General features: G+C 51.0%; 1 protein-coding gene across 1 annotated transcript in view; it reads left to right on the top strand.

Annotated features, from left to right (window-relative positions):
* The window catches only part of crnkl1 (crooked neck pre-mRNA splicing factor 1), a 58,892-nt gene extending 46,466 nt beyond the window's left edge, over positions 1-12,426 (top strand). Inside the window, exons 12-14 of the mRNA XM_085981785.1 lie at positions 10,367-10,468; positions 11,001-11,249; positions 12,104-12,426. Of these exons, the coding sequence (XP_085837911.1) occupies positions 10,367-10,468; positions 11,001-11,249; positions 12,104-12,277 (525 nt within the window). The 3' untranslated portion in view covers positions 12,278-12,426. The remainder of the gene's footprint in view (positions 1-10,366; positions 10,469-11,000; positions 11,250-12,103) is intronic.
* The last annotated feature ends 594 nt before the right edge of the window (positions 12,427-13,020 follow it).

Here is a 13,020-nt window from a genome sequence, read left to right as displayed (position 1 = left end):
TTTGCGCCTTAAGAGAGGTGTGTAGCGCCTAATTTAGCGCTCCAATCAACTCCGGGTGCGATAAAAGCCAAGTTTGCAGTTGGAGGTGATAATTAGCGCCAGGTGCTAAACTTTGCACACGTCCGACAATCGCGCCCCAAACTGGGCGATACTGAATTTTTCCCCCTACATGTTCTAATTAACTCTCCTGTGAAAAACATTCTTCAAACTTCCCCTTCTTTCTTCCAATGTTAATCCTTTGCCTCCTTGTTTCCAATTCTCTGACCAACGGAAACAAGCTTTTCACTAATTACTCTCCCTTTCATAATCTTGAAAACCTCTATTAATCTCCCTTATGTACTCTGTTCCAGTGGAAAAAGCTCCAATTTTTGACCCTTTATAACTAGAAGCTCTCATTCATGCTGTTATTTCGGTGAATCACTACTTTTTCCATGACTCTCAAATTCCTCACATAATAGGGTGTTCAGAACTGTGCACAATATTTCAACTGTGACCTCACCAATGTCTTGTACAAATTCAACGTCCCTTCCTTGATTTTATATTCAATCGTCAAAGAACCCCATTTGCCTTTGTCTTTTTCTACCTGCAGTCTGATCGTTAAAAATCTGTGTATCTGTGCCGCTAAATCTCCATTAAGAGCAATGTTCCCCGTAAACTGCGCTTTATTCTGCGGGCCGGTTTCTTTTAGTGCGTGGTCCCTTTAAATTTTCACGCATGCTCAGTATTTACAATGGAGGGAGAAGCTAGTGAGCGGCCTGCACAGGACCTTTCCCATTACTGCACTTAAGAGTCTTGGGGGGGGGGGGAAAATTCAGTATCACCTCATTTGGGGCGCCATTATCGGCCGTTGCGCAAAGTTTAGCGCCTGCCGCTAATTATCACCTCCGGCAAACTTGGCTTTTATCGCCCCTGGAGGTGATTGGAGCGCTAAATTGGGCGCTTCACAACTGTCTTAAGGCGCAAAGTGCCGAGCAGCGAGGTGCTACCTCAGAGCGCTGGTGAAGCAAGGAAGGGCAAATCAAAATGAACCTGCAAAGTACTGCTCAGTACCCAAAACCCCTTCACACAGCGTTGAATCTCTCCAGAAGTCTCTCTCTCTCTCATCTCAGAATGCGTGGTGCAAAAATGTCACCAACAAAAAAAGGCAGGAAGCAGTCACCTTAAAATAGCGCTTCCCCAGTCCCTTTCTGACTGCAAACGCTCCCCTCAACCTGTCGTTGTTAGCGGCAGGCGGTAAGGCAGGGGGTGCCTCTCAATGTCCGGGGCGCTACCGGGGCGTTGCACACTCGATTGACGTCACGATCTGCCAGCGCAGGAGATCATGGCGGTAGTGTTTAGCGCCGCCGCAAAATGTCTAGTTAATTTCGCGAGCGGCGCAAATATCGCCTCGCCCGGGCGCTAGTTGCTTTGCACCCCATTAGCGTCCTCTTAAGGCGCTAACGGGAGGTGCAAACAACTGAATTTTTCCCCCTTGCTCTAGGTAATACTTCCTTTCACTCTTGTTCCCAAAACATAGTACTTCAGATTTCTCTGCACTGAACTGCATCAGCCAACCAACTACCCACTCTAATAACCTGTCTTTCTGGAATCACCTGTTCACTCTGGCTTTGCTTAGCCCTCACAATACCCCTAAACCCCAAGATGAATATAGCCAGCTGTTGTCTTTTTAGTCAATTACAGAGGTATACTTGAGCTTCTATTCTCTATCACTCACTCCTTTCCATCTTTCGGCTAACCTTTGTTCCTTCAACCACCCTCCTGTAAGACCCAATGACATTACGTAGGAATGTCAGGCGCGTCAAAAAATCTGTCATTTTGATACATTATTAGTCCTGTATGATCCTGCCATAAAACTGATAGAAAATGGAATTAAAATGTTCTCTTTGTGTAGTGATTGCTAATTTAGTCCTTTAAATAGTGCATTTAAATTGTGGCATATTATAATTGCCCAAATACCTAGCACTAATAAAAAGATTTGCATTTATATAGCGCCTTTCATGACCTTAGGGCATCCTAAAGCCAATGACGTACTTTTGAAGTGTAGTCACTGTTGTAATGTAAGAAACGCGGCTGCCAATTTGCGCACAGCAAGCTCCCATAAACAGCAATTTGATATTGGCCAGGACACTGGGGATAACGCCCCTGCTCTTTTTCGAAACAGTGCCATGGGATCTTTTACGTCCACCTGAGCGAGCAGACGTGGCCTCGGTTTAACGTCTCATCCGAAAGACGACACCTCCAACAGTGCAGCACTCCCTTAGTACTACACTGGAGTGTCAGCCTAGATTTTTCTGCTCAAGTCTCTGGAGTGAGATTTAAAACCCACAGCCTTCTGATTCAGAGGCGTGAGTGCTACCAACTGAGCCACAGCTGACTCAACTAATGCAAAAAAAATAGGTATCAAAAATGGCATGCAGGTGCTAAATTTGTACTAGTATTATTCCTGAATACCTTTTTATATTGCTTTTTAAAAAATAAATAGCATACTACTTCTGTGGGCTAGTGAGCATCCCAGTTTGTTTTTTGCTTTCGTATTTCTTTATTAAAAATCTAATAACTTTGTATAGTAGCAGCTAAGAATGGCGAGGGCTATCTTTATCTATTCTATCTATCTCTATCTCTATATATATAAGAGATAATGCCTCTCTGTCTGTCTCTCTGTCTGTCTGTCTGTCTCTGTCCGGCTACACAATCAAAAGTTATAGAGCGTACCTACACATATGTTATATAAAAAGAAAGCTCATCATTAGGGGACTCTTGTAGGCGTATGTACTTTTTGCTCGGAACAAAAATTGTGCCGATGGTCGGAGACAAAAATTGTGCCGATGGTATCCAAAAAACGTTTAAAATACCGCTCATTATCCGCTCATTTGCATCGAGTGGGGGCGAGTTCATTGTGTGTGCGGGCGGGCCATCCTACAGTTGAGTGACTTGATGATTGACCAATCCTACAGTTCAGTGACCTGACGGTTGACCAATCGGTGCGTGTGTGGGCGGGCCTTATCATTCTGAACCGAGGTGAGTGGCCGCCATCTTGATTCCAAACTGTTAATTTCTTTTTCCCACTTTCTGCGTGTTTCTTTTCAAATCTACATTTCCAGCAAAAAAAAAAAGTTGCTTTTAAAACGCACATTGTTTTTAAAAAAAGTTAATTAATTTGTAAATCTTTTCTCTAACATCTAGAATTTTCCTACCTATCACCGTTTTTCCAGGCCTAAAAGCCTGGGCCTCTGTTGCCCAGCCACGCCCGAGCTAGGCACCTCTCATCGCGCTCAAAAAGCGGCTAGCGATCGCCGCCATCTTTGTGAAGGCTGGAGGGGGCGGGCCTGAGCCGAGCGCCGCCACCATCTTAGTAAAGGCGGGTGGGGCAGGAGTCAGCGCGCGCGAGTTGAGTCCGGCCAGGCCTCACGCAGTAGGTTGCGCGGCGGCGTCGCTCTGCTCTTGAAGCCAGCTCGGGCAGGGGGTGGGGCTCGGGGAGATCGGGGCTCGGGAGGGTGGGGGGCGGGGCTCGGGAGATCAGGCCTCGGGAGATTGGGCCTCGGGAGGGCGGGGCTCGGGAGATCAGGGGTGGGGCTCGGCTCGGGGGGCGGGGCTCGGGCTGACGGGGCGCTCCCTTCCCCCTCCCCCTTCTTCCCTTCTTCTTCCCCCCCGTCCCCTTCTTCCCCCCCGTCCCCTTCTTCCCCCCCCGTCCCCTTCTTCCCCCCGTCCCCTTCTTCCCCCCCCCGTCCCCTTCTTCCCCGCCCCCTTCTTCCAACCCTCCCCTTTTTCCCCTCCCCTTCTTCCCCCTCCTCCCCTCCCCCTTCTCCCCTCCCCCTTCTCCCCTCCCCCTTCTCCCCTCCCCCTTCTCCCCTCCCCCTTCTCCCCTCCCCCTTCTCCCCTCCCCCTTCTCCCCTCCCCCTTCTCCCCTCCCCCTTCTCCCCTCCCCCTTCTTCCCCCTCCCCCTTCTCCCCCTCCCCTTCCCCCTTCTTTCCCCTTCCCCCTTCTTCACCCCTCCCCCCTTCTTCACCCCTCCCCCTCCCCCTTCTTCACCCCTCCCCCTCCCCCTCCCCCTTCTTCCCTCCCCCTTCTTCCCCCCTCCCCCTTCTTTCCCCCCTCCCCCTTCTTCCCGCCTCCCTGTTCTCCCCTTCTTCCCCCTTCCTCCCCCCCTGCTTCCCCCTCCCCCTTCTTCCCCCCTCCCCCTTGTTCCCCCCTCCTGCTCTCCCCCCTCCCCCTTCTTCCCGCCTCCCTGTTCTCCCCCTCCCCCTTCTTCTCCCCTCCCTGTTCTCCCCCTCCCTGTTCTCCCCTTCCTCCCCCTTTTCCCCCCTTTTCCCCCTCCCCCCCCTTTTCCCCCTCCCCCCTGCTTCCCCCTCTCCCTTCTTCTCCCCTCCCCTTCTTCTCCCCTCCCTGTTCTCCCCCTTCTTCTCCCCTCCCCCTTCTTCCCCCCTTTTCCCCCCTCCCCCCCTTCTTCCCCCCTCCCCCTTCTTCCCCCTCCCCTCCCCCTTCTTCCCCCTCCCCCTGCTTCCCCTTCTCCCCTCCCCTCCCCTCCCCCTTCTTCCCCCCTTCTCCCCTCCCCCTTCCCCCCCCCCCCCCCCCCCGGCCGCGCGCTCCCTTTCCTCCCCCCCCCCCCCCCCCCCCCCGGCCGCGCGCGCTCCCTTCCCCCCGCCCCCCCCACCACCAGCCGCGCGCTCCCTTCCCCCCCCCCCCCCCCCCAAGCCGCGCGCTCTCTCTCTCCCAACAACATGACCTCAAAAGACCCTCGGCACCGCCGGGCAGTTCAGCTAGTTATTTTTATACAAAGGTTTCTTTTGCAGCTGATTCATGTGTGATTAAAAGAAAAAGCTTTGTGGCCTGAGTGTTTGGAGGCAGTCCTTCCTTTCTAAAAGTCAGGATTGTGTTAATTATGTCATTTAAGTAAAAGGTAACGAATGATTGGGGGCGGGGGGGGAAATAACAGTTCAGTTAGAGACTGATTTTGGAGTTAAGTAAAACCTTGAGAATGTTTATAAAGTCCCCTGTGCTGTTGGCTCACAAATGTGGCTTGCGATTGTTACTTCTAGAGCTTAGATACTAATCTGAGCGGCATGACCTGCTTTCATTTTTTGAGGCAGGGAGGACAAGGCGTGGAGAGAAGTCGCATCTGTATTTTCGCAAAATGGTGCAAAAATACAGAAATGTTGGGATCGATAGAAAACAACAGGCAGAGACTTTTGTTTAAACTAAGGCAAAACGTGTCTTTCTTTAATCACTCTCCATGAGGTCTGAAGGGCTCAGCCGCGTGCAGGGGCTATGACGTCATCACGCTGCCGAAGTCATGACGTCATCATGCTATCGATGCTCTTAAAGGGACCCTGCACCGATAACCCAACCCAGCACGTACATATCACAACATTGCTATACATAGTGATTTGTGTTTAGGTACATATAACAGCATTGGCTATACATTGTGTTATTGTCCCTATGTGATCTCCGCCACATACGTCCCCCCAGAATTCACTAGCACTGGCAATGTCAGTCGTTGGGGGGGGCCGGATCACACAGCCAGAACGGCTCCTCAGTTCCGGGGCAGGGACCGGGGGGTTCGTCGGAGGGACCTCGGGCGCTCGGTGGTGGACTGAGGGTGCGGAAACTGGAGGTCGGCCCCGCCTTGGGGGCTGTGCCAACGCAACGGGTCGGTCCAGATCCAGGTGGGCCGGCTTAAGACGGTCCACGGAAATGCAGTCCGGCTTACCGTCGACATCCACTAGGAAGGTCTTGTCCCCGGTTTCCAGGACGCGGAATGGTCCCTCGTAGGGTGGCTGAAGAGGTCCCCGGTGGGCGTAGTGGCGGACGAAAACGTACTCCGCCTCACGAAGCTCCAGCGGAACGTGGGACTGCGGGAGACCATGCTACGACGTGGGCACCGGCGCGAAAACCTTGGCGTTGTCCAGAAGGTCGAACCGCTGATGGGCTGCGGACCAAGGTTCCGTTGCGTTGGGGACGAAATCCCCGGGAACCCGTAGTGGCTGTCCGTAGACGAGCTCAGCGGACGAGGACTGGAGGTCCTCCTTGGGAGCGGTCCTGAGTCCCAGCATGACCCACGGGAGTCTGTCATCCCGGAGGCTGGCCCGGAGCGCGGCCTTCATGGAGCGATGAAACCGTTCGCACAGCCCGTTAGCCTGAGGGTGGTATGCTGTGGTGCGGTGGAGTCTCAACCTGAGGCCTCGGGCGACAGTGTTCCAGAGCTCCAACGTGAACTGGGGCCCCCGGTCGGAGGAAATGTCAGATGGGGCGCAGAACCGGGCGACCCAAGAGCTGATGAGCGCCCGAGCCACATCGGCGGCCGTCGTTGAAGACAGCGGGACAGCTTCCGGCCATCGGGTGGTTCTGTCGACCATTGTGAGGAGGTGGGTGAACCCACGGGAGGGCGGCAGGGGCCCCACCAGGTCCACGTTAACGTGGTCGAACCGCCTCTCGGGCACCGCGAAAGGCGCCAATGGGGCCTTAGTATGGCGATGTACTTTCGATCGTTGGCATACCACGCAGGTGCTGGCCCAGTCGCGAACGTCTTTCCTGAGCCTGTGCCAGACGAACTTAGCCGCCACCAGCTTCTGTGACGGCTTCCTGCCCGGGTGGGAAAGATTATGGACAGCGTCGAAAACTTGCCGTCTCCACCCTTCGGTCACGACGGGACGTGGCTGCCCAACGGAGACATCGCACAGGAGTGTGGTGCCGGCAGCGTCGAACACGACGTCCGCCAGTTGAAGGCCCGTGACCGCCGTCCTGTAGGCCTGGACGTCTGGGTCAGAGGCCTGGTCGGCCGTCATGCGGGTGTAGTCGATGCCGAGGTGTACGGCGCTGGCAACGGCTCGGGAGAGACAGTTGGCGACGGGGTTGTCTTTCCCAGCCACATGCTGGATGTCCGTTGTAAACTCCGAGATGAAGGCGTTGCTGACAGGCCGACCATGGCTCGGAGGTTTTGGCCATGGCGAAGGTCAACGGCTTGTGGTCCACGAACGCCGTGAAAGGGCGGGCCTCCAGCAGGAAACGGAAGTGTCGGACGGCGAGGTAGAGGCCGAGAAACTCGCGATCAAAGGTGCTGTACTTCCGCTCGTTGGGGCGGAGCTGCCAGCTGAAGAAGGCGAGCGGCTACCAGGCGCCGTTGACCCACTGTTCGTGGACGGCGCCGACCGCATAGTCCGAGGCGTCGGTGGTGAGAGCGATCGGCGCATCAGGTAACGGATGCGCCAGTATGGTCACGTTAGCCAGGGCCCTTTTCGTGTCCGTGAAAAAATTGGCCATCTCATCGGACCAGTCGACGGCGAGTTTGTCGGGCTTGCCTTTGAGGGCCTCGTAAAGGGGCTGCATAAGCTGAGCTGCTTGGGGGACGAAACGATGGTAGAAGTTCACCATGCCCAAAAACTCGTGTAGGGCCTTCACGGTGAGGGGTCGCGGGAAGTCGATCACGGCCTCCACTTTCGATGGCAGTGGCACCGCCCCGTCCTTCGTGATGCAGTGCCCGAGAAAGTCGATTGAGGACAGCCCGAACTGGCACTTGGCCGGGTTGACGATTAGGCCGTGTTGGCTGAGTCGTTCGAAGAGAGTCCGGAGGTGGGACACGTGCTCCGTCCTGGAGGCACTGGCGATGAGGATGTCATCCAGGTATACGAACAGGAATGTCAGGTCCCGTAACACGGTGTCCATTAGGCGTTGAAAAGCCTGTGTGGCGTTTTTGAGGCCGAATGGCATGCAGAGATATTCGAATAGCCCGAACGGGGTGATTACCGCGGTTTTCGGGACGTCCTGCGGCCGGACAGGAACCTGGTGGTAACCCCGGACGAGGTCCACTTTCGAGAATACCACTTTCCCGGCCAGGCGGGTGGAAAAGTCCTGGATGTGTGGAATCGGATAGCGGTCAGGGGTCGTTGAGGCACCGGTAATCTCCGCACGGGCGCAACCCGCCACCTGGTTTTGGGGCGATGTGGAGGGGCGAAGCCCACGGACTGTTCGACCGGCGGATGATGCCGAGGCGCTCCATGGTGTCGAACTCGGCTTTGCCGATGGCGAGCTTCCCCGGGTCGAGGCGCCGAGTGCGGGCGGAGCGGAGACGGGCGGACTGGTGGTCGAGATGTGGTGTTCTACCCAGTGTTTGGTGGCGGCGGACGAGAACGTGTGCTTCGTGAGGTCCGGGAACTGGGCGAGGAGGCAGGAAAACTTGTCGGAGGCCGAGAGTGCGCTGGACAACTGCTTTGTGCTGGACCCGCTGAGGGAACATGGGAGCGAGCTGAAGGTTTCCGCGTTGATGAGACGTCGGTTCTTGACGTCCACCAAAAGGCCATTGGCGCAGAGGAAGTCAGCGCCGAGAAGGGGGGTGGACACTTTTGCTGTGACAAAGTCCCAGGTGAACCGCTGCCCGCCAAAACAAAGTGCCACGTTCCGTTTCCCGAAGGTGTGGATGGAACTGCCGTTGGTGGCTTCGAGGACGGGGCCGTGGTTCCCCCCCTTGAATGTCTATGGTTGACGCGGGCAGGACGCTCACCTGGGCGCCCGTGTCGCAAAGGAAACGACGTCCGGAATCGGTGTCTGTAATAAACAACAAACTGCCTGAACGGCCGACAGCCATAGACGCCGACGAGTGGTCTTTAGTTTGTTTCAACGTGGGAAAACTGCACGGGGGCCGGCACTTTCTGGCTTTGGGGCCGAACTGCGCATGGTAGAAGCAGAGGCTTGAGGGTTGCCGCCGTTTGGCTGTATCAGTGGGGGCAGGGCTCCGCGTGGCTGCGCAGTACTGTTGCCCGGCGGAGAAAAATTTGTCGGCCTCCTTGGCCAGGTCGCGGCAATCGGTAGTGGAAGAGTTGGCTAAAGCCGACCATACCTGACCTGGTAGCTGTTGAAGGAACAGTTCCTTGAAGAGGAAGTACGGCGTGTGTGTGCCCAGGAGGGCCAGCATGTGGTCCATCAGCTCCGAGGGCTTGGAGTTGCCAAGCCCGGGTAGAGAGAGAAGCCGGCGTGCGCGTTCGGCTTCGGTGAGTCCGAAAGTTTGTAAGAGGTGCGCTTTCAGCGTTTCGTATTTGTTGAGCTCCGGGGGGGTTTCGAGCAGGTTCACGACTCTGGCCGCGGTGGAGCTGCCGAGAGTGGAGATGACATAGTAGTACCTCGTGTCGTCCGCGGTGATGTCCCGGAGTGCAAATTGAGCCTCGGCCTGGGCGAACCAAGCGGCAGCCTGTCGTTCCCAAAACTCAGGTAATTTGATGGAAACGGCGTTCGTCGCCATTTCAGATGAGGTCTTTGGAATCGTCCAAAAGAGCAGCGGGGTCACCAATGTTGGGATCAATAGAAAACAACAGGCAGAGGCTTTTGTTTAAGCAAAGGCAAAACGTGTCTTTCTTTAATCACTCTCCACGAGGTCTGAAGGGCTCAGCCCCGTGCAGAGGCTATGACGTCATCACGCTACCGACGCTCTTAAAGGGACCCTGCACCGATAACCCAACCCAGCACGTACATATCACAACATTGCTATACGTAGTGAATTATGTTTTTAGGTACATATAACAGCATTGGCTATATATTGTGTTATTGTCCCTATGTGGTCTCTGCCACAGAAATACATTTTAATATGCCTAATTACTGCTACAATATTGTTTTATGTGTCACTAGCAGTCTTCAGTATTGGTGAGGCCACACCTGGAATACTGCGTGCAGTTTTGGTTTCCATATTTAAGAAAAGATATACTTGCTCTCGAGGCGGTTCAGAGAAGGTTCACTCGGTTGATTCCGGAGATGAGGGGGTTGACGTATGAGGAAAGGTTGAGTAGGTTGGGACTCTACTCATTGGAGTTCAGAAGAATGAGAGGCGATCTTATCGAAACATATAAGATTGTGAGGGGGCTTGATCGGGTGGATGCGGGGAGGATGTTTCCACTGATGGGTGAGACTAGAACTAGGGGGCATAATCTAAGAATAAGGGGCTGCCCTTTCAAAACTGAGATGAGAAACTTCTTCACTCGGAGGGTAGTAAATCTATGGAATTTGCTACCCCAGAGAGCTGTGGAAGCTGCAACATTAAATAAATTTAAAATGGAGATAGACAGTTTCCTAGCAGATAAGGGAATTAGGGGTTATGGGGAGAGGGCAGGTAAGTGGACGTGAGTCTAGATTTGGATCAGCCATGATCCTATTGAATGGCGGAGCAGGCCCGAGGAGCCGTATGGCCTACTCCTGCTCCTCCTACTTATGTTCAGAAACCAAACTCAAGTACAATTCAGAGTACAGTACAGACCTGTAGATCTTGTCCCAGGACTGGACAATTTTTTAACAGGCTGGTCTAGGGCCAGTTCAACCCCTGTTGTTTTAGCTTCTAAGAATACCAGAGTATAAGTTAGTTCATTTTCTTAACTGCCTTACTTTTCAGGTTCTCTGGAAGTCTTACATAGACTTTGAAATTGAACAGGAAGAATATGAAAGAACAAGAAACCTTTACAGACGCCTACTTCAACGTACTCAACATGTTAAGGTGAGCTACTTGTAGATAGAATCATTGAACTTATAAAGTGTATCACAACTCTAGATGGTAGCATGCTTTATAAATATGGATGATTCCATGAATGAGAATTACGTGTAAATATGTTGGACATGGCATAAATTTCCAAATTACGTGAATTGATGACATTAGAATTAATCAACAAATCTCATCAGATGTTAAGATTTGGGGCACAGCAATAGTTGGTACTCTCATTGATGTCAAATTAAAACCACAAAATATCACAATTACTGACACAAGTGAATGATTTGTAATTAATTTTGCTATTTAAACAACTAGTATAAACTTCTGAGTTTCAGTTTGACTTTATACCTGAACTCAATTGTTGGGTTACGACTTTATAATCCTACGCTATCTGTTATTCTCTATGTATGCACCTTTTTCACAGTCCAAATTGTGCCATTTGTCAGTGTAGAACTGGGTGGAATGGAAGACAAGTGGTCCATGCACTTGTATTTTAGTGTTGTCAAACCTTTGAGATAATGTATGTTTTTGTTTTCTATAGGTATGGATCAGTTATGTTCAATTTGAGCTTTCAGTGGATGTGCCAGAACGCATATCCAGATGCCGACAAATCTATGAGGATGCCAACAGATCTTTGCGGAACTGTGAGGAGAAAGAAGAGCGGCTTATATTCTTGGAGTCCTGGAGGGACTTTGAGACAGAATTTGGTGCAGAGTCTTCACAAGGTAGAGTTCGAAAACTCATGCCAGAACGTGTCAAGAAGAGGAGAAAGCTGCAGGCAGAAGATGGGGTAAGGGCACTTCTCAAAACATACACAAAGTTGCTTGAACAAGAGTGACAAAGGGGGATCTTTGAAATTTATCCTTACAGCTGTTAAACTAAGTAATGGCTAACCATATCATTGACCAAATCTGCTGAAGTATTGTAGAGAACTACCAGACTGCTGAAAATTGGTTATTACAAAGTGCAAATTAGAAAGAGACATTTTTCTTTTCGTCTAATCAAAATAAATGCTCCTGAAATTTTACTGGCCATTTACCCACCTTATAGTGCAACTGAAATTAAACCAATGTGACTTGTGTCGGAGTGCAAATGAAATGTGACAGTATTTGAATGCGTAATCTTTCAGCAGTGGAAACCTAAAGGAACCCTATATGTTGTCATAGATATGGTATAAGCATTTTTCTTTCTTTGTTATGATACAGCATGCAAACTTTTTGTAAGAATCAGCACTTAAGTTATTTCCCCCTACCTGTTTGCACTCCTTTTTTTGGTCTTCTCTGCCATACACTGTTTCAGAGCCGAGAAAGTGGACTCGTCTCGCACCCTGCTCTTGATTTATTGAGCTGAGTGCTGGAGGGTACACGAGAGCGTCTTGGATGACTCCCCGTCCTCTTTACTTAGCTGACTATCCAAACCCATCAAGTTTGCCTAGCATCTCCCATGGATTTGTAAATTGTTTCACTGTACATAGGTGTGGAAGCCTGGGGTGCATTTGTGTGCTAAATTCAGGTAGTTGGGCTGCTTAATGCTAGGGAACTTTACGTAGTTTGATTTTTTAGGAATCCCAGTAACAGTGTTATGATAGTAAATGTGATGAGGTTTCAATGAATAATATTTTCTAATAATTTTCTTAACTTACAGACAGATGCTGGTTGGGAAGAGTATTACGATTACATCTTCCCAGAAGATGCTGCCAATCAGCCAAACCTCAAACTGCTTGCTATGGCCAAGCTCTGGAAGAAACAACTGCAGGAAGAGAAAGAACCAGAAGATGACCCAAACAAAGATACAGATGAGACTGAGATTGAATCCTGATGACTGGACAACCTCTGCAGACACCTTCCCAAATGTTACTGTTTTGTCTCATTTTTTCCACTTATTCCAAAATATTTTGGTTTTTTGTACAATATTTGAACAGCCGGAGCTGTCTATGAAGTGTTTATTAAATAAGTTTTTGTATCCAATATTTATTGTTCTGCGTTCCTTGAGCTGTTAAGGTCTTTCTCGGTTAAGGAAGTCAGAATAACTTACCAAGCTAGATACTTAGAGAAGGTTTTAGTTATCAACTTTTTCAATCAGCTAACTGAATACAGCAAATCTCTCAAGATTACTTCCTAATTGTTCAATGATGCTTAAGTGTTGTTTTGCTTCTAAATTGTAAATAAATTGTTAATACAATATAGCGAGCCATACATACCATGATAAGCTAATTTTACTCGGGCCTCCGCACCTCTGGGCTATGGACAGGATATAATTGGCCAGTATTTATAATCACTATGCAGGGACCTTTGCCGGAAAGTTTGTGTGGGTGGATGCTAGATGATGCTACTCAAACAGCTCCTGGACTCAGTTGCTGTCCACAACTGTCTCCAAACCTGGACATTGGTTCATCTGTACTCCAAGCTAACTCCACCCTGACCTCTGACTTTAAAGTTGGACTCTTCTATCCTCTGTTTACAATCAGGACAAAGCTGTCCTAATCTTTGCCATGCCTATGGAACCTGAATTACCTCCATGTGTTTGCATGCACATTTTGGCTGCTGCTCCAGATCTGAGAC

The sequence above is a fragment of the Somniosus microcephalus genome, chromosome 3, assembly GCF_052327205.1.
Source record: "Somniosus microcephalus isolate GS21.2 chromosome 3, FLI_Smic_1.0, whole genome shotgun sequence".
Lineage (NCBI taxonomy): Eukaryota > Metazoa > Chordata > Chondrichthyes > Squaliformes > Somniosidae > Somniosus > Somniosus microcephalus.
This window is presented reverse-complemented; position numbering and strand designations above follow the sequence as displayed.